The sequence below is a fragment of the Falco naumanni genome, chromosome 4 (genome assembly GCF_017639655.2).
Source record: "Falco naumanni isolate bFalNau1 chromosome 4, bFalNau1.pat, whole genome shotgun sequence".
NCBI lineage: Eukaryota > Metazoa > Chordata > Aves > Falconiformes > Falconidae > Falco > Falco naumanni.
In genome coordinates, this window is record NC_054057.1 from 39553438 (window position 1) to 39577290 (window position 23853).

Consider the following 23853-nt stretch of genomic DNA (forward strand, 5'->3'; position numbering starts at 1 on the left):
CTTCTTGTGTCTCAGAGTGGTACTGTATCTAGCATTAAAATGCAAGGGCAGAAAAAATGAGAAAAAGGTCATCCGAACTGTCTGCACAGAGAAAAGCCAGTTAGAAACAGATGAATGCAAGTAAAAGGCTTATCTGGCCAGGAAAATCAGAAGGGATGCAGTCATGATCGGCTACGTGAAGCCTGCAGCAAGCAATGAGCTCAGCTGTCCAAGGAAGAAAGTATCTCCCTTCTACTGCTTGAAATTCCTCATGAATGCTGCCCTGAGGCAAGCCTTGAAGACTTGATCACATATAGCACATATTGGGAAGTGCTGATGAAAACTCAATGGGCCTCCCTCAAGACAGCGAAAACTGAGATTGACTTAAAAAACCCAACCCACCCACACTGTGCACCTCCACTGTTGGAAGACTGTGGCACTACAGGCAAAAAGTTATAATTTTTTAATTTATTATTTGAAAAGGATCTGTCATTATCAACATACAGCATACATACCTTAGTTATGTAAGGTTTGAGCTTCACTGCAGTTTCTGTTCTAACACTATCACTTGTCTAAGCGTGATAAGTGATTGACCACTTACAGCAATCATCTTAACAAATATTTGTAAACAATAGTAAATAACAAACCCACGCGGTGCTTTCTGTCCTCTCAGCTTTGACAGAATGAGTGAGTCCATTTTACATTAAGATCAAATCTAAGGGAAGACCCATTTGCTTGCAAAAATTTGATCTAGCCATTTCTGGTATTGCTAGCTTGAGCCAAATTCCTAGGGGGCATAATGTGACTGAGACAAATGCAATAGAAATGGAGTCAGCATTGCTGCCATGGGCTAGACTGTACAACATCATCAGGCCAGAACAAAAAGACTCTGGCAAACTGCTGGCCAACTATGGATGGATTGGTAGAGGGACAGTCTACTGGAACTGTATGTCTTGAATACAGGAATTATCAGAGCGGGCAAGCACTTCTGTAGGAAGGATTTTTTGTTTACAGGATTTCTTAAGATAGTATCTGACTGAATCACACCTGGCAGCTTGGGCACCAAGTACATTTTCGTCCAATCTAAGGCAACTACCTCAGCACCACAGGTGCTCTCAGACAGGGATAAACTAAGCTGCTGCCTGGTGTTGTCTAGGATCTGAACAGCTCATAGGGCTGCCTACTGATAGCACAGGAGCACAGCAACTGAACTCTTAATGTGCTCCAGTTCACTGTTCGAAATTAGGTGGGGTCAATCCAGACCTCAAGGCATGTTTGAGATCCTGCTGAAATCAGTGGAAACAGTCTATGTCATTAGGGATGGTGGATTTCATCAGGCTTTGGATAAAGCCGATAGTAGTGTACGCAACTCCACGTACCTATGTAGCCATTTAATGCCTTCTGTTATGCACCTCTTCCTAGATGTTTGCTGCGTTTGCATGTTGTGTTTTGTCTCCTCTTAGTCTGTGAAAACAATAAAGCAACCTAGCTCTTCTTGTGATGCCTACAAAACACCTATCAGCATGGATCCAGATAAGGACATCTGGGTCTTCCTGAGGACACACTGTAACCAAGTGGTGTAGCAGTGCTTGTACTGCATCAGTTCACAACCGCCTCTCCTTTCCTCCTTCTGTTGTTCTGCCTTTACAGACAGTAGAGTGCAACTAACAATGTAATTTCAGTAGCTCAGCTGGAGCCTGGCAAATGTCGAAATCTAAACAAGAAACTAATCTTACAGAAGTGCAGAGCATCATGTTTATACTCCTTAGAGTATCAGCAATGAGTAAACCAGCAGGAATTAGGTCTATCCTGTATCAAGCAGAACGCTGCTGCGAAGCTGCCACATTTCTTTTGTAGGAGTGAGGCCAATGGCTAATGAAATATTTCCTCGCTAAAATCTTAAAACCATCTTGTTGCACCCACACACTTTTCCCATGAATCCTTCTGTGTCTTAGGTTTTTGAAAGCAAGGGAAGTGTTGTGCTAACTGCTTGAGATTTATTTTGTGAGCAGGGGATTATGTGTAGGCATCAGTCTTGCTCCTGCCTGTGTGCATTACCAGTGAATATAATGCCCCTGGGCTGCCTTTTATACTCTATACAATGACTTGCAGGGCTACTAATGCAATTCCTCGTGAACAGTTTGACACTGCAAGTCCTGAACACCCACAGAGCTGAGGCAGAAGCTGGAGGGGAAGAAAGAAACAAAGCATCCCTTCAGTTCTGCCTGCCTCGTTTCACCATTTCCACAGAAGACTGTCCCTCCTCCACCCCATGCTGTCCACAACAGTTTTACATATGATTTTGATTTAAGACAAGTTTGCATTATTCAGCTTGGAATTCTGTTCTTCTCCATGTGGTAGGTTTAGTGCTGCTGGATCAGAGCCAGGGAATGTTTTTGGGAGAATTTATTGGTTTTTATCTAAGGTGGCCAGTATAAAGAAATGGAATTTTTACTTGTTGCATGTTGGCACTGCATTTTTGATGCATGTTGGCTTTCCTCTCTATTCAGGACAAGACTTTCTTATACTGGACACTGAAAAAAATGGCTGCTTCTCTGTCAGGCTGGTGAAAAGCACAACCCACAGACCTGAGAGGAGCCATCTGACTTTCGGCCTTTCACACTGCTGAACATCTCATACATTTTGTATGCAAAGAAGTGACAAGGAATGCCATCTAGCTCAAGCACTGAGATGAGAGTGAAGCCAACCAGAGTGTTGTGGACAGAGCCTTTGTCTGCTATTGGAAATAAAATCCAAGTTGGTCTTAGCACAGATGCTGTCTGATAGTCTTAACTTCAGAAGTGCTGTTGTGATTCCACAGGGTAGCTTTTATTTTCCTTTTTTAAAATACACCACAGTTAAGCACATTGAAAGTAGATAAAAGAAATATTGGGGGTTTTGCCATTATTTTTGCACAGTTTGGATTTTGCTCCTGATTTTGGTGCTACTCAGTGTGGCTTCAAAATTGTCTTTGATTCCACTGGAAGGCAGCACAATGCAGAGAGGAGCATATGGGGTAAGCTGATGACAGTTCATCGGCAGTCCCTTGTGGATGGATGGGAATTACGTTTTCCTAGTGCAAACATTCAGCATCTGTGGTCAGAAGTCAGTGCCTGCTAGTGGGATTCTCACAAAGCTGTTTTTTCCCCTCTTGTTCTTTAAAGGACATACTTTAAAAATAAAAACAACCTCTCCATAATTTAATCCGCTACTTTAGGAAACAGTAGCTAAACTCATTATTATTCTAATGCTAACAGTTTTTCTGCCCATCATAATCTTCCTCTAATCTTTAGTCATTTTGCTTACAGAGACTAAGAAACAAGAGCTCTTTAGTACTCTTACATGTTCCCATCCAACCTCTGCAGCATGATGTTCTCTTACGCTCTGAAAAAAATGCTCAAAATAAAATGTAAAAGCTCCTTTGAGCTTGGAGTCATAATTAACATTAACATTTATGTTTACATTTTACAGGTGTTTGTGCAAATATATTTCATAAGGAAGAATATATGCACATTTAAAATGCAAGTACTATCACCATGTATTAGCTACAATAAAAAAAAAAGTTATAAGCCTTAGTCTGAAACCAATTTTACTCACTATAGGACACTAGTCAAACAGTTTAGATAAAGGCATCCCCTCTGAAGATCCCATCAAACATTTAAGAAAAGTAATTATATTTTATTAAATTCCAAAACTGGTCCAAGAATTCTACACTAAAATGATTTAATAAGCCTGCTTATTCTAACTGTACTTTTTATAGTAAAAAGTACTTTCACCTTGTACATGAAATTCATTAAGTAGGATCGTATTATTTACCATAATGATACTTGTAGGAAAAAATGAGAGTTTTATCTCGAATGATAAAGCTGTTAGCAAGGAAATCCAACCAGTTGTACAATATATACCTGTAATTCCAAGCCTATCAGAAATACTTTTATTGATGTCAGTGGATTCTGGTTTAAGCTCCACTAAGTTCCAAGCTAATTTTCTGTTTGATGCTATTTTCACTCTAATGTTTTACCCCAAAAGATTCAGGTTTTCTTACATTTATACAACATTTCACACACCTATGTATCATGACCCTCTGTTCAAGACATAGACCTATATTCCATGATGATGGACATAAAGACCTCAGTGCTGCAAATATGACTACATGACTGTGTAGGTTACTGATGCATATGGGATTATTCATGCCATTAAATTTAAATACACTTATCAGCCTGCATAACTGGAATCCAGCACTGTATGAGTTAAATGAAGGACATATGATCTGTCCTTTTAGAATATATTGTCTTTACTATATAAACTGTAAAGACTTAACTGATTATTAGATTTTTAAAATTAATTTTAAAATATTAAAATCTTTATTCACTTCCACCATTGCATTGTCTGAAAAAATACCATAAACTTCCAAATAAATCTTAGAAACTTTTAAAACACAAATGGTCTTTTTCAGGAGGAGCAAAAATATTAAGCATTGCCTAACTTCAAGGAAATATTTCTTCTTGCAAGTGGAGCATCAAAAGAGCTTGTGCATATAACACATAAAGCTGTAGAGCTGGCAAGCATCCACTGCCATGTCCAGATATGAAACTACATAAAAGCGCTATCATTTTTCAACATTTTACAGTTGCCATTACAGGCATTTTGCTGTAAATCATCTGCAGCAAATAACAAGCATTATACTGGCTGGAGTAAGAGAATAAAATGCTTATCTGATCATTTGGTAGATCATCTGACACTTGTTGAGAACAGCAGACTATCACCTGGGGTAAAGCACTTCAGTCCAGATGAAGGCACTACTACCAACAGAGTTCTGCACAACATGTGTTTCTGGTATGGAACACATGCTGCAAGAAAATAAAAAGAGTCTGAGTATATCTGTCAGCTTGGAGCCTTTGAACCTTTCTGGATGTTTACTGCATCAAGCATCAAATCTCTCTGGTGAAATCATGGTTCTCCTGATTTTAGAGGCTGGAGTCACTGGGCATACAGGACCAAATTTTCACCTCATGTCTTCCCAGAGCAAGTATCAATCAACCATTCAATCTGTGCTTGTTCAAAACAAAACTTTATAGCCTGTATCCTCTAAAATATATTCAAAGTAAGCTGTAAAGTGTATTGTTACTTTGGTTTTCCATATAAGAAAATATTCTACTACATGTCAACAGATTGGTATGATGTATTTGCATCACGATTTAACTTGGAAAAGTTTGTACTGAGCTTACCTTTTAAAAGAAGGACTGTAAATGATAAATCTTTATAAAGATGATAACAATAAGCCTTCAAATTTCAGAGTGCTCTTATACTAGAATCAAATTTTGCACTCATATTTTACTTAGTTCTATGAGTAATGACAAAATAGAGTGAATTTAAACCATGGTATTAGACACGGTAAGAAGCCAATTCATTTAAAGTGCTCCCCAAATTCAATGCTTTGGCACCAGCAAAATATTGAATCAAGCTTAAACCTCAAAGATTGATTTTTCTTATAATAATCTAGGGTTATACAAACCTTGCTTTGCAAATAAGGCAAGTACTTCAGTATCTATCTATCTATCTATGACATCTGTAGGGATTACCAGGACATTTCATATCTTGTACCTAATATGCTGTGAGGCAGACACCCTAGAGATGCATGCAAAACTTTCTGAAAATCAGGGTATCAAAGAATCTTAATACAGATAAGAGAGAAGTTGCCATAGAAAATCCGTACGCTTGGGCGAGACTGCTGACTGGGAGATCTCTAAACCTGACAAAACCAAGATTTTGGATTTTGTACAAAAATTTCCTCCAGATTTCTCTTTACTACAAACAACACAATTAGACACTTGCTTTCACAGTTTTGTTGTTTTCTTCGGGTGACAAATCTGTCCTGATTGCAATAAAGCAGTCTGCACATTAATGCAGCAAGATGTTATTTAAAAAAAAGGAGTTAGTATCATATATCACCAACTTCCACAGAAAGCAATAAAGGTATTTCCTTCAGGTATTATTTCAGGAATTTACACTAGAAACACAGGAAAGACTGATCTTAATATTTTCATCTATAAAAATTTTCACAGCTGGGATGAAAATGACCACATACATGTGCTTCACACGAAGATATAATTTTTAGTTACTTACTGCTGTGCTTCCCTTGGGGAGCTTTGCTGGTTGCACTTTATATGGCATGCTTTTGACTTCGAAGGACACATTGGAAGAAAGAGTATAGAGATCATTCTTTCTCTGAAATTATATAAAAGAAGATATTATTAAAAAAATTATTACACTTAAAACCGTTATGAGAAACAAACAGGGAAAGAATACAGAGCACTGATTTCCTAAGGCAAACGTGGTTTCTTTTGGTAAAGGGTACAGCAATCCTAGGACCTGTACATGTCCACAAGACAAATATATAATATAGCATAAAGTTGAAATACAAGTACCACATGTTTAAATGGGGAAGAAGAGTTAGATATGCAGAAAGACGCAGTTGTTTCTCATATTTCTTGCTGAAACAGGAGACTGGTGAGTTTGAAGCAGGGAGGAGGTTTATGAGGTGTCTATGTTTTAAAACCTTGCCTCTGCTCACCAAGCCCAACAACGTGAGTCTCTTGAGATTTCCAAGCCCATGTTGAGACCAGGTTGGTAGAGCTCCCCGATGGCATCAAAGGACTGGCTGTGCCTTCCCATCAAAGAGCAACAACAGGACAAACATCTTTGCACTCCATTTAAGAGTGTGACTGATTTCCTATTGCAGTAGAGCTCAGAAAATCCAGAACAACTCACCTTGCTTTTTTACTACTTCGTGCAAATGCAACAGGAATGTATGGCAATCATTGTTTAACTGGCTGCCTAGTAAAATATTTACCTAGTTCTCATTAAGCACTTCAACAAACCCAAAGATGTGCAGACAGAACACGTATCTTTCTGTCAGTTCTCTGCGTTTCATTTATACTTGCTTGTATTTGTAAAATATTATTAGATTAGATCAGATGAGGAATTACCTTCCCTGGTTCAGAATGACTAAAAACTCTAACACCATATAGCTCACGTGGTGCCTTTTAATTAGTGCTTTCACCTCATTTGGAAGCCAGGCAGGCACTGACACACTCCATGTGACCAATTGTCTTTCTCATTGTGCTGTTCTGACCTTGACAATAATATCCCACTGTATGCAAACTGCCTTGAAATGACAGTTAAGTGCTGGTATATCCACTGGAAAAATACCTACCTAATTCTGTTATGACCTGGCATAAGCACTGACATATGAAAGTGCATGTCCCTTAAAAGAATCTTAATGGCTGCAACATTTACTGCAAATGGATGCAAATATTTTCCACGCACATATTTGAATCCTGTTGAGCCTTGGCAATCTAACTGGAGTTAGTTTTGAAGGCTAAGTACATCAGGTATCACGTAAAACTTTCAGTTCACTGAATCTGACATGTTTCCATTTCACTGAATGTTATTTTGCTACAGACAGAAGATCCTGCACTTGAACTATGTCCTCTTTTTCCTTGGTTTTATCCCAAGGAAGGATGGCTGAGTGGTTATCATGTTTTTCTGGAAGTCAACAAACCTGTTTCTCATTCCACCTCTGCAACTGATTTTTTGTTAAGGCTACATGCAACTTACCTTGTATAGACCATCCCATGTGAAGGTGGGGTAGTGGAGCAGTGATACGGATCTCCTGTAAAAGTGCTTTTATATGCTCTGAAAAGCATTAGGTAGTTAAGTGCTAATATGCCCACTGGAATCCAGAGGGCTAGGAATTATGACTATCATTATATCCCTTTACATTAGACTCCTTGAGGTAAACAATTTTAATCTTTTGGATGAGAATATTTTTGAAGCCCTTAATTTTTGCTACCTGTCTCAATCCTTTCTGAAATATGATGACCAGAATTCAACACAGTATTTCACTACTGACTTACAGAACGACAGAGCTTTGTAACAGCTTCTTACAGTCCAGTGTACTTGGAACGTTGCTGTCACTTCCTACATCCCCTTCTGCAAAACTTTCTCCTTCCTTCTACTTCTCACACATTTAGGAGGTCTGCTCCATTGACAAGACTTGGTTCCTATGTGATTACTCAATGTCTTTTCCTCCCTGCTAGGTGGTGTCTTTCTCTGGAATGTCCTGTTGCATCAAAGGCATAAATGCTCTCTAAGAATTGTTTCTCCCTTTTCAGCTGTTTTTTGGAGCAAGGACTGAGCTAAGACTGATAATTTGGGCTACTGCTCGTTTCCTTCACTGATAGAGAAAGGTTTGTGAAAATGACCTGAAATAAGCATAACTGAAACCTGGGAGCCAACTTGAATGCAGCTGAATGACGATGGCCCAACTCAAAGTTTTCACAGAACTGCTGAGGTTGGAGGGCACCTCTGAAGAGTGTCTGCTCCAAGCACATGCTCAGAGCAGGGCCAACTACAGCAGTCTGCTCAGGGCTATATTCATATTCAGCTGGATTTTGAATATCTCCAAGACTGGAGACTCCAAAATCTCTAGGAGCAACCTATCGCAATGTTTGACTATCCTTACAGTAAAAAGTGTTTTCATATGTTTTAAATGGAATTTCCTGTATTTCAATTTGTGCTTCTTCCCTCTTGTCCTGTTACCGGGTATCACAGAGAAGAGCCTGCTCTGTCTTCTTTACTCCCTCCTATCAGATGTTTATACACACTGGTAACATCCCACCTGAGCCTTCTCTTCTCCAGACTGAACAGTCCCATATCTCAGCCTCTCCTTGTACATCAGATGCTCCAAGCCCTTATTAATGGTTGTGGCCCTTGGCTGGACTTGCTCCAGCATGTATGTGCCTTACTTCTCCCAGGGAGCCCAGGGCTGGACACAGCACTCCAGATCTACCTCACCAGTGCAAAGCAGAGAGGAAGTCACCTCCCTTGACCTGCTGGCAATGCCTCTTCCTAATGCAGACCAAGAGGCTGTTGACTTTCTTTGCTGCAAGGGCACACACAGTGGGCTCATGTTCAACTTGGTGTCCATCGGGACCCTGAGATCCTTTACTAGAACTCTGCCTTCCAGCTGGTTGGCCACCAGCCTGTACTGGCATGTAGGGTTATTTCTCCTGTGGCATAGGACTTTGCATTTCCCTTTGTCACACTTCCTGAAATTCCTGCCAACCCACTTCTCCAGCCTGTCCAGGTCCTTCTGAAGGGCAGTACAGCCATCTGGTGTATCAACCACTTCTTCCACTACCATCTGCAAACTTGCTGAAAGTGTTCTCTGTCCCATTATCCAAGTCATTAATGATATCAAACAGTATAGGCCTCTCTCCCATATTGACCTCTGGGGTACACCACTAGTACAGACCTCCAGCTGGACTTCATGCTGCTGATCACATTGTGGCACTCTCCAAACTATCCCGCTGCAACAAGGTCTTCTACCGTCTCATACCAACATACTCTTCGTGCCCATCCCCCTGCTGCCTTCTCCTTGTCTCTCCTCATCCCAGGCAGGCACGCGCGCACGCACTCTTCCTCAGCTGCTCCCTCTTCCCTGGCTGCCCAACCCCTTAACAGAACCAGCCACAGCTGCACCTTATCTACATCAGCCAACCCACCGCCCCTGAAGCCAGCCCACAGCTGTATGTTATCAATGCTAATTAACCCAGCTTCATTCCTCTACAATCACACACTTCCAGCCTGGTATTTCAATCAGTTTCAAATCCACCTCTCTGCCTACCTACCTTCATTAACTTTGACAGTGTCCAAAACCCCGCTAAAGTTAAGATAAAAACCCGCAGTGACTACTTTCCCCTTGTCCACAAAGATGAACCTAATTTATCTCATTGCAGAAGGCTATCAGGATGGTCAAGCATAATTTCCTGTTTGCAAATTCACACTGGCAACTCCCAATCACCTTCTCGTCCTTCATATATTTTCAAATGACTTATGGGTTTTTTCCCTCTATCACATTTTGAGGGACTGAAATGAGGCTGACTGGCCTTTAGTTGTCTGCATCCTCCTTCTTGAAGATGGGTGTAATATTTGGTTTTTTCAAGTCCTCAGAAATTTCCCCCATCACCATCACCTTTCAAAGATGATTGAGAGGAGTCTTGCACTGACATTGGCCAGCTCCCACAGCACTTGTAGCTGTATCCTGTCAGATCTGTTGGACTTTTCTATGTCCAACTTGTTTAAATGTTTCCCTAACCTGATATTTCTCCACTGAAGGTAAATGTTGATTGCTGCAGGTTTTCCCCCTGGTCCAGAGGTCCTGGATTACTGTATGCAGATATTATCAGTAAAGACCAAAGTGAAGGATGCACTGAGTAACAGCCTTTTCCATGTCCTATTCAGAACAACACCTATATTTTCCCTAGTCTTCCTTTTGCTGATGATATAGAAGCCTCCCTGATGCCCTTTAAGTCCCTTGCTAGGCTCAGCTCCTGGTGGGCTTTTACTTTCCTGACTCTGTCCCTATGTGCTCAGACCACTGTCTCTATATTCCCCACCCAGCCCCTGCACTGTGTCAACTGACTCTGCTTCCACATCTTTTATGCTTCCCTTCTGTGTTTGAGTTTTACTAGGAGCTCCTTGTTCATACATGCAGGCCTCCTGCCACCTTTCCTTGATTTCCTGCATGTCAGGATGGACAGTTCTTGAGCTTAAAGGTGGTGATCCTGGAGAATCGCTAGTTCTGGAGTCCTCTTTTCTCTAGCACCACCTCTCATTGAGTTCTTCCAAGCAGATCCCTGAAAAGGTTGAAAGCTACTCTCCTGAGGTCCAGGGTTGTTCTGGTATTTTCCTTGTTCAGTCTGTCTTCTTTTTAAAAAAAACGTTTTCAAATATGCAACTGTTTACTGATGAAACGAAGCCAGCACATTTATTGCCTTCTGGAACTCATTTGGCTATGCCTTAATTCGGTTCTTTGAAAATACTGAGCAGCCAACCATTCAACCTCTCCTTGGGGCTTATATTAGGAATGAGCAATATGAAGAAAACTACCTCAAATGACTACGCAGGGATAGTCAAAACAGCTCCTTAACATAGAAGGCATCTAATGAAAGGGAACTACCTTTTCTATCAACAGTGTCTGAAATGAAAAATTAGATCGATTTTAAGATTTGACTTGGCAAATAAGTATTTTTTATACACCTTCATAGTGCTGAACATCTATGAGGTGGTCTTCAGAAAAAATATTTTCCCTTATCACAATAATTATTTTCCATTTTCAGACTCAAGCTATTCTTCACCTTTTATTCTAGAGCGCCAGACTCCTCACACAAGGTCCTAGCATGTTTCTGTAGTTATGCAACGATTTGTATTCAGGAAAGAAGCCTGAAAAAAGCCTTACATTTTCAATTCTAAGCAAGTCATATTAAGCAGGATTCTGGATATGATTTATATGATTTATAAAAGTAATCTGTAATGGAGAGAGCAGGATATGTTATATTATTAAGGAAGTAGACATTAGACATGCAGCCTGATTGGCTAAAATACAGTAAAGGCATTAATTCCCTTGAAACACCATATAAAGGAAACACAACACTTACAGAAAAATAAAGCCTTTCACGTACTATATGTGGCTTATTTAATTTTCAGCTTAAATCAGCAATAACATCAGAGGAGGGTACATCCTGTGGATTAACGCTTGGCTGGGGTTAATAACCTTGTGTTGTGCCCACAGCTATTAGTTCTCCTTGACCCTTCATTAGGCTCCTAGAAATGCTGCACACCTCTGTTGCTTTACTGGAATGGAGAATGTAAAAGTCTAGAGAGTATTTTTCTGCATTCACAGATTTATGCGCTTGTGGCAAAGGGCTTTGAAACAATGACTGCTGCCAGCATCATTTCCAAACAGGATTTTCAATTGCACACAACACCTTGGAGATATGGGCAGCTATCTCTTCTAGCCTTCTTTATAATTCTCAAGTAATTTCTGAGAAACAACATTTCCTTACCATATCATTTCTTAAATAATGTATGTTTAAATATTCAGTGTTTACTGGAAACAGCAGGATCTGTGGTGTCCATTTCAAGCTGAGGACTTCATTATGGCTCAAAGGAAGGAGAAGAAAGAATCTGATGTTTGTGAATGTCAGTGCCTAATGACCAGCAGCAGGGTGCCCAGCCCTAGCTACATTAGCCCTTTTGAGATCCCTCTTGATTTGAACAAGCGGAGCCTGCTCTTGCGCGCATTGCTGAGACAGTAGTTTGCCGATACCCGGGTAAGTAGGCAAAACATGGCTATCCCCTGTGTTTCCTGGGTGGTAGATCCCTGCCGGTGTATTTATTAAGGCTTCTCTCTCTCTCCACACTTTTGTTTTACAAATAGATTTTTGAACTGAAGCCTTTGTTTTCTTAAACAGTTATGAGACATAGAAGTGTTCCCAATAAATATTCAGTGCAGTGTTTCCCTAAGTAAAATTGAGGCAAACAGAAATAATGTGGAAAGTGCTGGAAGATCTTGGACAATTTGAATGAGAGTTCTCCAGGCTCCAGTGGAATGCTGGTGGTTTCTGCAGAAAGCTCAAGCAAAGACCTGAAGTCTCCCCAAAGCATGTTTAAGGCACGTGGAGGCATCCTATTGAGAGAGCAGACTAAAATGCAGGGAAAATCTGGCCCACAGGGAGCTAGACTGAGGGTAGGAGGAACTAAGCTTTTAGCGGCGTAGAGAAGTTTGAGAGGTCATTGTTCTTCTGCAGGTTTGAAGAGTTTAACTACTGGAGAGGTTCCCCAGAATTACTTTGTTCCATAGCCTCTATGGAGCATTGTTTGACTGCTCTGAAATACTTTTTTTTCTGGTTAGATGTAGCCCAGCAAAGTTACCCTAACTGAAGGGCAGGTACTTTCTCTATTGCAAGCTACATGCTGTGGTGGAATCTTACCCCCAGAACCTGTGTCTGTTGCATATGGAGTTCAGTGCTATTATAACAGTCTTGGCCCTGCTTGATTAAAATTTGTTTCTCTTTGTGTCTGCTGGAGTCTGGCACATTTTAGAGACAAGAGGGTAAGCAATATGGTGTTACCTTTTAAATATATGCTTTGGGAATTCATTAGCTTGCTTTCTTTGACCCATTCCTCCAAAAACCTAAACTACTGCCAATAAATAGAGTAGCTTACATAAATGCAGAGAGCAGAGGTTATGCAACTATTTGTTCTTGTATTAATTTGTTTAAAAATGTATGTATGACTCTGTACATGGCCAAAAAGTACTTGTGCTATTTGTAACAAGAGGGTATGTCCACCCCAATGTATCTGTGACCAAAGGCAATACAACTCTTCTGAAAATTAACAACACATCCTCCTCTTTACCATTAAATCCTTACCCTTCACATATCTTTTACATTCATTTAAACAGACTATTTTAAATTAAAATAGAGGCAGATATTTTGTTGTGATTTCAGAACATTTTAACATACATATTTTAATGGTCATTGATTTAAGATGTTTATTTCTTCATATACCTAACATTATCTATATCACATCTAGCAAGAGTCTCATGTTTTGCTTTTGTTAACATTTTGGCACAATTTTAAATAACAACAAATGCAAACAAAACTGGCCCACACCCAAAGAAACTTCCAGCTAATTCAGCCCAATGTCAAGGTCTCTTTCTTTCTATCCTTCATTCCACATAAACAACGAAATCCAGTATAATACAGTATTTTTGGCCACACAGTTTTCTCTTTTACTTTGTTTTTTTCAAATAACAGCAGTTGTTTTACGTAAAGGCAAATTTCTTTGACTACTTCCTCCTTTTGTTATTATATGTGGCTTGAAGGGCAGTGCATCAAATTTATGGCTTTTCATTCTCATTCTGAAAATCATATATTTAAACTTCCATATTTGGCTTATATATGGCAATTAATGAGAGAACAAGATATCTCTCTCACTAATTTTTCTGGTGCTTCCCCACTTCCATCCACAGATGGCTGCAGAGCTATTCTTTGAAAACACTAAGCAAGCTTCCCTTGACTGAGATGTTTTCCACTGCACACAGCAAGAGGTTCTGTGCTGGGGGATGCTGAGGATAGTAACTATTGTTCCTTGAGGTCATATCCCACTTACAGATAGAGTAATTGCTCCCATAGAAAAGAGAAAAGGGAGAAAAGTGATTGAATAAAGGTGCCTATGCAAGAGCTAGATCTCTCACCTCTCTTGGACCGCCTCCACCAGTTCACCTCTGTTCTGACTTCCAAGCTGCTGCAGACACAGATGTGGTCCACAGACAGCCTGTGTGGCCTTGCTGCACTGGTTATCTGCATTCTGCCTCCAATAGCCTTTGCCCAGCTAAACTGAATCCTTGTCCCAAAAGCATTACCTGGCCTAGAGAATTTCTGCCACACTACAAAGTCTCTAAGTTCACCAGTAGTAAAATACAGAGATTCTCAACAAATCAACAAAATTCCTCATGAAGGAAGCACAATTAGAGCATGCACTCTAACGGCATTGATAGCTCCAGGTGCCAGGCAATGAAGGCAAAGGAGCATGACAGGACTGAGAGGACTTCTAGCTGATGGCCCAAAATAATAAGATATTACATCAGGCTCTTTCTCATTTTCTATATCCTTCCAGACCTCTCAGTTTCTTTTTATGTCCTTCTAAAAGGTGGAGCTTTGGCAGATGGGAATACCATCATTCAATAAAGCAGGGAGGTGGGGTTTCTTAAGCTGAGGAGGGAACTGAATTCACATCTTCCAGTCACGAATTCTCAACTAGACTGCCAGCTCTAGCTTCTGTCACTGAATATTGAATAAACTAAGTCCTCTTTAAGTCTTTCAACTAATGCTATAGGTACCTCCTAAGTAATTTTTGGATTCTGCCTTCTAAGAGGGTGCAAAGACTCCCACTTATGCCTGATTTGGGTGCCCATCCTCCTGATAAAGGGTAGCTAGCCCTCATGCACCGCCCTAATGGTTAGTGCAAGTCAATTTGTCTGAGGTACCTCATTGTTTCCATATGCTGTACAGGGAGCCTAAGTATTTCGTTTCAGGTTTTGGATACCAGTCTGCGGCCAGGCACTTAAGATGTCAGTGTTGCAGCACTCGCCACCTTTATGTCAAGCATATATTTACATTTTTAGGCATCTAAAAGGAAACAGGAACAGTGCCTGTGAAATGAACACTGAAATAACAAGTATCTAACAGAGGAGTCAAAGCATGGCTTTGTGTGTACCAAGGGAGCACTCAATTACAGTGTAGCTCCCAGGCTGCTGTTGCTTCTCAGCTTTCTTAGATTAAAACTAGATTTTTCTCCCTTCTAGCTATTAAAGTTCATGCAGTCAGTGGTGCCAAATTTAAATATCTGGATCTGTCTAAAAGTCAAGAAAGAAACAAAACAATTACATTCAATAACACTAAAACAAAATAAAATAAACTTCAAACCTCTTGGGAACCTTGCACACCCTCTGTGGTTTTTTTTTTTTCTTCACATTACTGCCTCCCCAAGCTCTCCCAGAAGGAGATTTTTATCATTGTGAGGAACTTTCAATACAGGCTGAAATAATAGTAATGAATGAGCTGAGTTCTACTTCCCACAAGTGTCCAAAGAGCTTGAAGCCTGGAAGGATGTCACAAATCAGACAGATGGTACAGATTCATCACTTAGAAATATATTTTCAAAGCAGATGTTTTACTAGCCAAGTCCTGAGTCCTACATTAAAAAGTACCCATCAGAGTTCAAAGAACACTGGACAAGCTCCCCTTGGATCTCCCTCTGATGACTCAGAAATACCATGATTAGACAAACGGGGACATAACAGAGCCCTAATAGAACACAACGTAACATAACCATGTAAGGTTGTTTCTATTTTGCACGAATCAGGCTATTACTTGCTTGATCAGCAAGTCTGAATCCAAAAGTCAGCTTTACTAGAGGGCTCGTATTTACAGCCAGGCTTTGAAGTTAATCCAAAAAAGTCTTTGATTCTTCTTGGCCTTTGCACAATGTCTGTCTCTATCTTTTTTGGCCTATTGGGAAATTTGGGCTGCTTTATTTACTCAAACATGTCTAATCATTGCATGTCATTTAACTGTTATTTGTTGCAGGAGTTTGGGTTTTAAGGTGACAGATTACAACTGTCAAGAGGCAAAGGGGTCAGCTGTTGTCAGTTAAACTAAGTGGAATAGGAAGGAGTCACTCAATACATGACTGATCTTTGTGGACACAAAATATACAGGGTGATCCATAAAACTTCAATGAGAAACATGAATTATTTCATCCTCTCATTAATCAATTACTTTCAATCAGTTTTTTCTTAGGTTTGCATTAACATATGTATGAGAAGAAAATACATAATGACAGTGTGTTCTCAGCTTTAGTGAGCACAAACAAACAATTTCTTCCGCAGATCATCATATACTATTTAGATTATAACACAGTTGAGGAATGTTGTATGTCACCATTACCCTGCTTTCTTTGGCATATGAAATTTTTGTACATTAATTGCATGTGCAAAAGAGTTTAGGATGTTGCTGTACAGACAACAACTCTTCCTCTAAGACTCTTTACAAAACCATGAATGTGGAGTTCAGCCTAGCCCTTGAACAGTCCTTCCTGGTTCAGAATCATCACATCCTGATTATTTTGACTGTATTTTAATCCTCAGTTTGAATCTGCATATTTCAGCCTAGAATTTGTTTTTTTTTTTAACCTTAGCTTACTTCGGAATAACCTTAGGAACTAGAAGTTTACAGGCTCACTAAGAGCAGATTATGCCTTTTTTAGGCAACTAATTATGCTCTACGGTCTTTTATGGTGATGGCTGTATAACTGTTAATTTTAAAAGGGGCTGTGAGAAAAGGAACTGTTTGGAGGTGAGTGGGAGGACAGCAACTAGATTTCATCACAGAATTTGCTCTTTCCCTCTTCAATGTCTAAGTTTGCATGTGAAGCAGGGGTCATGTTATTCTGGCAGCTTCTTAGTCATAAATGGGAGGATGCAACAGTTCTCTGGGGACTATCTTCTTTTTTTTACTTAAAAAAAGATCCTGTTGCTTTAAGTGGAGTTTCTGAACGTTTACAAGCCTGGCAAGTTACTACTCAAAGGAAACAGAAATGTTTCCTAAGGATACTGATAAAAGGTAAAATCACAGCCCATAAAAAGCCTTGTTCGATAGCAAGGGTATGTAATGACAGCAGAGTAAGCAGAAGATGTACATGTAGGAGTGTTTGCCATGAGGTCTCTCCACCAGGGAGTCTACAGGATGGCTCATCCTTTCCCCTGCCCACAGGCTAGCGTAAGGTTCCATCTCTGCCTTGAGCCCACTAAGTGAAGGGAGGTGATGGCACAGTAAACAGGATTTAGTAAGGAGCACAGAAGAGCTAAAGGGACTGCAGCACTGGCATTGCCTGGTGTATTTGCACACACCTGTGTCCCAAGGCACAACTTGGAACCTTCTCCACCATCCAGATCAGAAGAATGGCAGAGAAGGTGTTTCAAATCAGCTGGGTTAAGCATCCTCTGAAGATATCTCTGTCGTTACTGACTACAGAGTTAGGCAACCAGCTTCATCATCTACTTTCATCAGGTAAATTTACCTAAAAAATTATATAAATTACCTACGATTAGTTAAGATGATCCCACTGCTCCTGCATTAAACATGTCACTGAATTTCATGCAGCTATCCTTGTTCTTAACTGAAGTCAGGCTAGCTAAGCTGACAGTCTAGAAAAAGATTCTGTCTTCATTAAGAGTCACTAAGAAAAGGAGGATTCATGTCTTCTGCAGCTAGTTTGTTCCAACTGTTACACATTCTCTGTCAAAACCAAAAAATCAGAGGAACACTGTCATTAAATTTGTTTAGCTTTAATCTTTTACAGTTATTTCTTATTACATACTAAACTGGACTTAGAAAAACTTTCATGATGCTAATTCCCACTGAAATAGCTGTACATAGCCTAGAAAATTGGCATTGAAGAATCTGCACAAGAGGTTTTACTTCGGTGTGTGTTTCTTCACAAGAACTTGGTTTTAATCCTTACAGAGTAAATTAGATTCTACCAGCAGAATGATGAACAGAAAACTTGATTGGATTTGGAATATGTCAAGTCCAGTTCCCAGTAAGATAGCTAGCTAAGGGAGCTAGGCTTTATCTCCTGCTTGGTGAAGAAGATGGGGAAGGTTCACTGTGATATTGCTTGCACACTGCAGTGGTCAAAATTATCACAGATTGTTCCAGCCAAGGATAATATCTCTGCCTCTCTGTCTATGTGTTAGGAACAGTGAACTAGTGCAGTTAAGAACTTAATTCCAATGAGACTATTTGGTGTTTGCACACTGGCTAGTCCCTGTTACTAGGGACTAGCCAGTGTGCAAACACCAAATACTCTTACTGGAATTAGAAAAAAATTGAATAAAATTCCCATATTATTTTTTTATATATTTCCCAATTTGTAAGTTTTTCCTATGAGTGCAGAGATGCTTCCATACTGGCGTTTTCTGTGCAAAATTTTGTAAGATGGTTGCAAAAGCTTACATTAGATGTCCATCCCAGTTACCCAGAGCTCAAAGGACAGAGACATACCTAAGCTGCCAAACATTTGGGCTTAAATTTGAACCAGAGCCTGCTCTTTTTTCCCACTAGCTGATGACTCACTGAGCAAACCTAAATGAAATACGTCTAGTCTAGTCTTTCACACAGGTTGCTAAATATACCTCCTATTAAAAGCATTGTATTTGTGTTAAGGGAACTGAAGAAAAGGTATGGAATTTTCTTGGAACTGACTGTTAATAGAAATAAAATGTACTGACAGATCAGGAATTAATTCACCTAGTATCTGAAATGATGTCCTTTGTTACTGAGCTAGACAGAAATCATTTCTCTCAAGCAAGGTCAGATAGTTCTATGCTCCCTTCAGTCATAACAGTGCTAACAGCTGTTGCAGAAGAAACACAGAATGTGACCTTAAGCCCTGACCGGTAGGTAGAAAAAACTTCCAAGTCATCCTTTTGGTAACCACTGCCATAGTCCTGTACACTAAGAGAGAGCCGTGACCCCCAGAGTATGCACCCATTGCAGATTTGGAGCCATGACGGTTAGCTACTAAGCTGACATTCAATTTTCTGTAAATACTGTCCCATCTGCTCTCTTGTTTCTCCAGGAAAGCAACACAGATTTTCTTTTATCTGCTCTCATATTTGAGGAAAGGGAGAAAATAACTTAAAAGATATGAAGAGCTTAATTTAAATCTGTTGTTATAAGCTGAAGATCCTCAAATCTTCTCTGGCTAGGGTGAGAGTTACTGTGGGGATAAATAATTCTTTTCCTACAGCTATGGGGAACACAGGAAGGTTCTTGTGTTCCAGGTAGAAAGACTGGGGAATTCTAAATTCCTTGAAGAAGGAAGGTGATAATCAATCAGTTAGATCAAGATAGGATCTGCAGTTATTACCTAGTAACATCAAAATGAATTATAAATTTCATGATGTACCGCCCAGTGTTAAAGAAATGACAACCACATAGTACTGCAGACACGTGGCCAGCTGTGAGGTAACAGGTCGCAGTGCAATCCCTCTGCCTTATGCAGCATAAATACAATTCTGAGAGCAGATGAAGTTGGAAATGCAAGAATTTACAAAGAGAAGTTCCTTTTTTCCATGGTCTGCTCTGTCCCTCATTTTAGTGGTAAGACAGATCGGCATTACGTGAGTGTTGTATGTCATATGAGTTTGATACATATTACTCTTCCTTAGATAAACAGAGAATGAATAACAATGAATTTTTAAGCTGCACATAGTGTACACCATATACTGTTTAGCTCCAAGCAAAACCTTTCATTGGGAGATGTGATGAACGCAGGGTACATCATAGAGACCTAAGAGATTGTTGATTTGGGCAGTCCAAGAGAGCAGAAACAAAACAAGGAAAGATGTTTAAAAATAATCCTGGAATTTTCAGGTAGGATTCAGGACATAAATTTGAGACACAGAAATAGTGAGAAAAAGAAAAGTAAGCAGCATGCATGTGACCTGAACTGGAATCAGTGAAATGTTATTTTCAAAGAAAGTGATAACAAAAAGGATTTTCATTTGGCCCATTTAATTTAATGATTAGTATTCTTCAATATCCCGTCAAATAAAAGATGCAGGGGTCTTTGTGTACAGAAAGAGATTTTTGCACGCATTACCTCCAGGAATGCTTGGGCCCATAGCCGGGACCTGACTTTTAGTGCTGCACTCTTCCCTCTTTCCAGTTGTCCCACAGAGCAGGAAATTAGGATACACTTCACATTTGTACAGTTCTGTGTACAAAATAAAGGTAAGTCACATCTATGCTTTAAAAATGTATACAATCATTCTCAAATGCTATAAATTAGCATAATTAATCAACTTTCCCTTAAAAAGTTAAGTAGTCTGAAATGAGTAATTTAATCTAATTATACATGAGATACTCCATGAGTAATCGTGAGAACTATAAACCAAGGTGAATATTTTTTTTTGCGCCACCAATGAATACAACCACCTACGTGCAGTAATGAAGAGTAATAATTTCCAGTAATATCTACTCTGAAGAACTCTTAAAATGTCCAGGTACTTATCAATCCCTTGACACATGTGCTTTGGCTTCATCTTTCAGTTTCAGATTTTGACATTCTTTTTGCTTCTGTTCTCTATGCCTGAAGTCTTTATTTATGTCCCTAAACCTTTCCCCTCTTCTAACTTTCCTGGGTTTCTTGCTGATGTTTACATTATAACAGCCAGAACATTTGCTGAGATTCATTAGTTGCTCTACTGGAAATTTCTTGTCCATTAAATGTTCCTGATGAGCAGCGATTCTGGCTCATGCACTGGTTTGAAGACAAAAGCCAAGTAATGCAACTCAAAACTATATACTCTGTCAAAGTCTGCCAGAAGAATGTCACAAAAAAGGTTAAAAGCTGACTGGAAGCCCCTGAAGGGAACGAGCAGAGTCTTATGGGGTAACCACAGAAATTATACAGTTGTTTGGGGTATAAAAAGAAAGAAAGACCTCATAGAAAAATGATTCAAAGCATGTGCAAAAAATTGTATAGGTTTATATATACAAATGGGTTTTCTCCAAAAAGTTTTGGTTTGATTCAGGAGGAAGACTGAGCTTTTAATTGATTCATATTTTTATAACAAAGAGAATCTTTCCCTTACAGGTGCTTTATTGACACTCATGACAGAAGGTCTTGTGACCTCAAAAGCAAAGCTAAGTTTTCACAAGTATATTCCCTCAGGAGAGTAAGAATGGCTGCATTACCAAAGCCTATACTTAGGGAAACGAGATGATGATTTATGTAACGGATCTGAAAACACCTTTAAGGAATCCTGTATCCTTACAGACAGCCTTCCCCACAAACCTCTACCTTATCACAAGTTAAGTAGAAGCTATATGCTTCATCAGTGATCAGGAGAAAAATAGTATTTTCTAAATGTGCTTGAAACTGAAACTGTAAACCCTGGAACATGCAACTATAAACCTTTTCTTGAAATGAATGTCTCAAAGTATCTGTTTATTTGGTTTTTCATATTTAAACATCCTCCAACCAGATTTATTTATCTTGCAAGAAGGAGGAGAGCTGTTTTCATTAATCACGGTGGCCAAAAACACATACTAACTAAATAAATCATTAGTATGCATAAAAGCCTACTTTTGGCTGACACTTTAGGACCTGAACACATATTTCTATTTTTCTTAGTAATGCTTTTAGCCTGTAGTAATTTTCAGAACACTGTAACTTTAGAACTAATGGAAGAAAAACCAAACGTTTAATAAACAGTAAACAGAACAAGAGGTTCTCAGAACATTTTTCCTCTCTGTGAAAATGCTTTGATGAAAATAACTTAAAATTTCTGAGAAAAAAACCCCCAAATTTTAACAAAGAATTACCTTTGCCCGATCAGTCATTTACCAGAGCAACATTCACTTTCCATGTGTACTTCCAACATGTCACAAAAAAAAAAAAAAAATCTGGATCTGTAGTATGCAATGCTGAAGGCACACAGAATTGGGACACCTTTCTAACCGAACAAATGATCTACTCCTTCTCTATGTACATCCTGGAAAAGTCCTGGTATATATCTAGTGGTAAGCACTGTACCCAATCCTATCCTAATTTGTGCTTATCAAAAGCATATTGTACTAGAAGACTGCTTATCACAGTGCCAACTTTATATTATTAAGTACTCAGCTAAACATATCCATTTACATCAAGCAGCTGATAAATCTCTGCTTTGTATTTTAAGATGCAAACACAGCACAGAACTTTGTTAACCACTTTCAGTTGCTGCAGTAATTTCTGTGTTGGCAGCATATGAGCCTAATCACTGAGAAAGATAACTGATAATTAAGGTATCGCTGAAGAATGGATTAAGTGTTCTGTGGTATTGACTGGTATGCCTTCGAAAGCCCAGGCATTTTTCCTTCAGCCCTGGTGGAACGAGATTCTGCCCAGGGTATTAGGTTGATGAAAGAATTACATAGTAATCAACAGTGATTATTGTTTAAAATGGGTTCATCTGTGATTTTGTTCTTAATAGCATTATGGTATTCATTACTTTCAGATTCTATCTTCTTCCTGTTACAAAAATTGCCAAATTAACTTGCAGAAGCAGCATACTTATTCTATTACTCCAGAATACTTAGGTCTGTGAGGTTCTTTTCTTTCTACCAAATTCTAGTGATATGAAGGAATTCAAACATGACCTTGCAGTAAACAGCTTCATAAGAGACTGGACAGCGTGAAAGAAACTCTGCCTAAGGTTCATCAAAGTAGATGGAAAGTACTGACTGCATGAATACCATGCCGACCTCAAGGTCACCAAGTTTGAACACAGCCACTAGGTGAGGGGAGCTGACACCTGCAATGCTGAAGTACGCTAAGGATGGGACAGTGAATTCACGACTGGCAAAACCCCCAACATTCTGAAAATACAGCCAAGTCCAAATACTCAGGTACCAGACTGATCAGAAGTATTTTCCTGGGAAAGAAGTCTTTGCTCTTGCTCCAGCACTGCCTGACCCATTTGCCTTGTTTGTTTTATTGTAAAAGGAAAGAGTCTTCCCTTTCCATGTGTACATAAGTACTTACTGGGAGGAACAAATATACTCCAATGTCAGAACTATTACTTTACATGACAATGTTAATTTTAAGTACGAGCTACTCTTTATGAAAGAGCCAGAATGTTAGGAGCCAAGCTAACAAGCAGAGACCTATCTTTCAGAAGTCAGAATCTGAAATTTAATTTGTGGAAGAGGGGCCCTTTCCCTAAATCTGTGCTGAAATTCCCTGTGGTAAGTGTGCCCCTGCGTGACCACAGAGGCTTGTCTGCAAACAGCCAGGAGTAAGACATTCAGGCATTTGGCATGCATGATCTTTAATGTAAAAATCTGTCAAACAAAATCACTAACCTGTGGCATGGTGATATGTAATAAAGAGTATTTTAAACTGAGGGGTTAAAAAGCAGTTCAAAAATATTTGAAACCTGTAAATAAATGGCAGTCAAACGAACAGGCACCTTGATACACTACATGCATAGTTTCGGTTTATAGGTTTTGGATAGCTCACCCATATTTTTGCAGAGTTTTTCCTGTGAGGTTCTGCCACTGTGACATCCCTTCTCCTGATGTAATGAGAATTCGTGGAATTATATAAAAAAGCAGCAAGTTCAGGAGTGTCTTGTGGAATAGCAAACTGCAAAGAGAAAAAATATGAATGGTAATGGCATACTCATACAATGAGTCTAACAGAATTGTTCCCTTCTAAGAAGTCTTGAATTCTGGATTAACACTGTATTTGTGGTTTATACAGAACAGCCATGAGAATATACTGTCTTCAGCTAGAAGCATGATGAGTGATAGCACAGCAAGATATTGCCCGGTTATAGGAATTACAGTAGGTGACATCTTTTTCCACTTTTTACTGGTAACAATTTCATTGCTGTCCTTAATTTTG

General features: G+C 39.4%; 1 protein-coding gene across 1 annotated transcript in view; it reads right to left on the reverse strand.

Annotated features, from left to right (window-relative positions):
* The window catches only part of ITGA8 (integrin subunit alpha 8), a 115031-nt gene that overhangs the window by 4338 nt on the left and 86840 nt on the right, over positions 1–23853 (reverse strand). Inside the window, exons 26-28 of the mRNA XM_040592385.1 lie at positions 23467–23592; positions 20062–20175; positions 6106–6207 (exon numbers count right to left, since the gene is read on the reverse strand). Of these exons, the coding sequence (XP_040448319.1) occupies positions 6106–6207; positions 20062–20175; positions 23467–23592 (342 nt within the window). The remainder of the gene's footprint in view (positions 1–6105; positions 6208–20061; positions 20176–23466; positions 23593–23853) is intronic.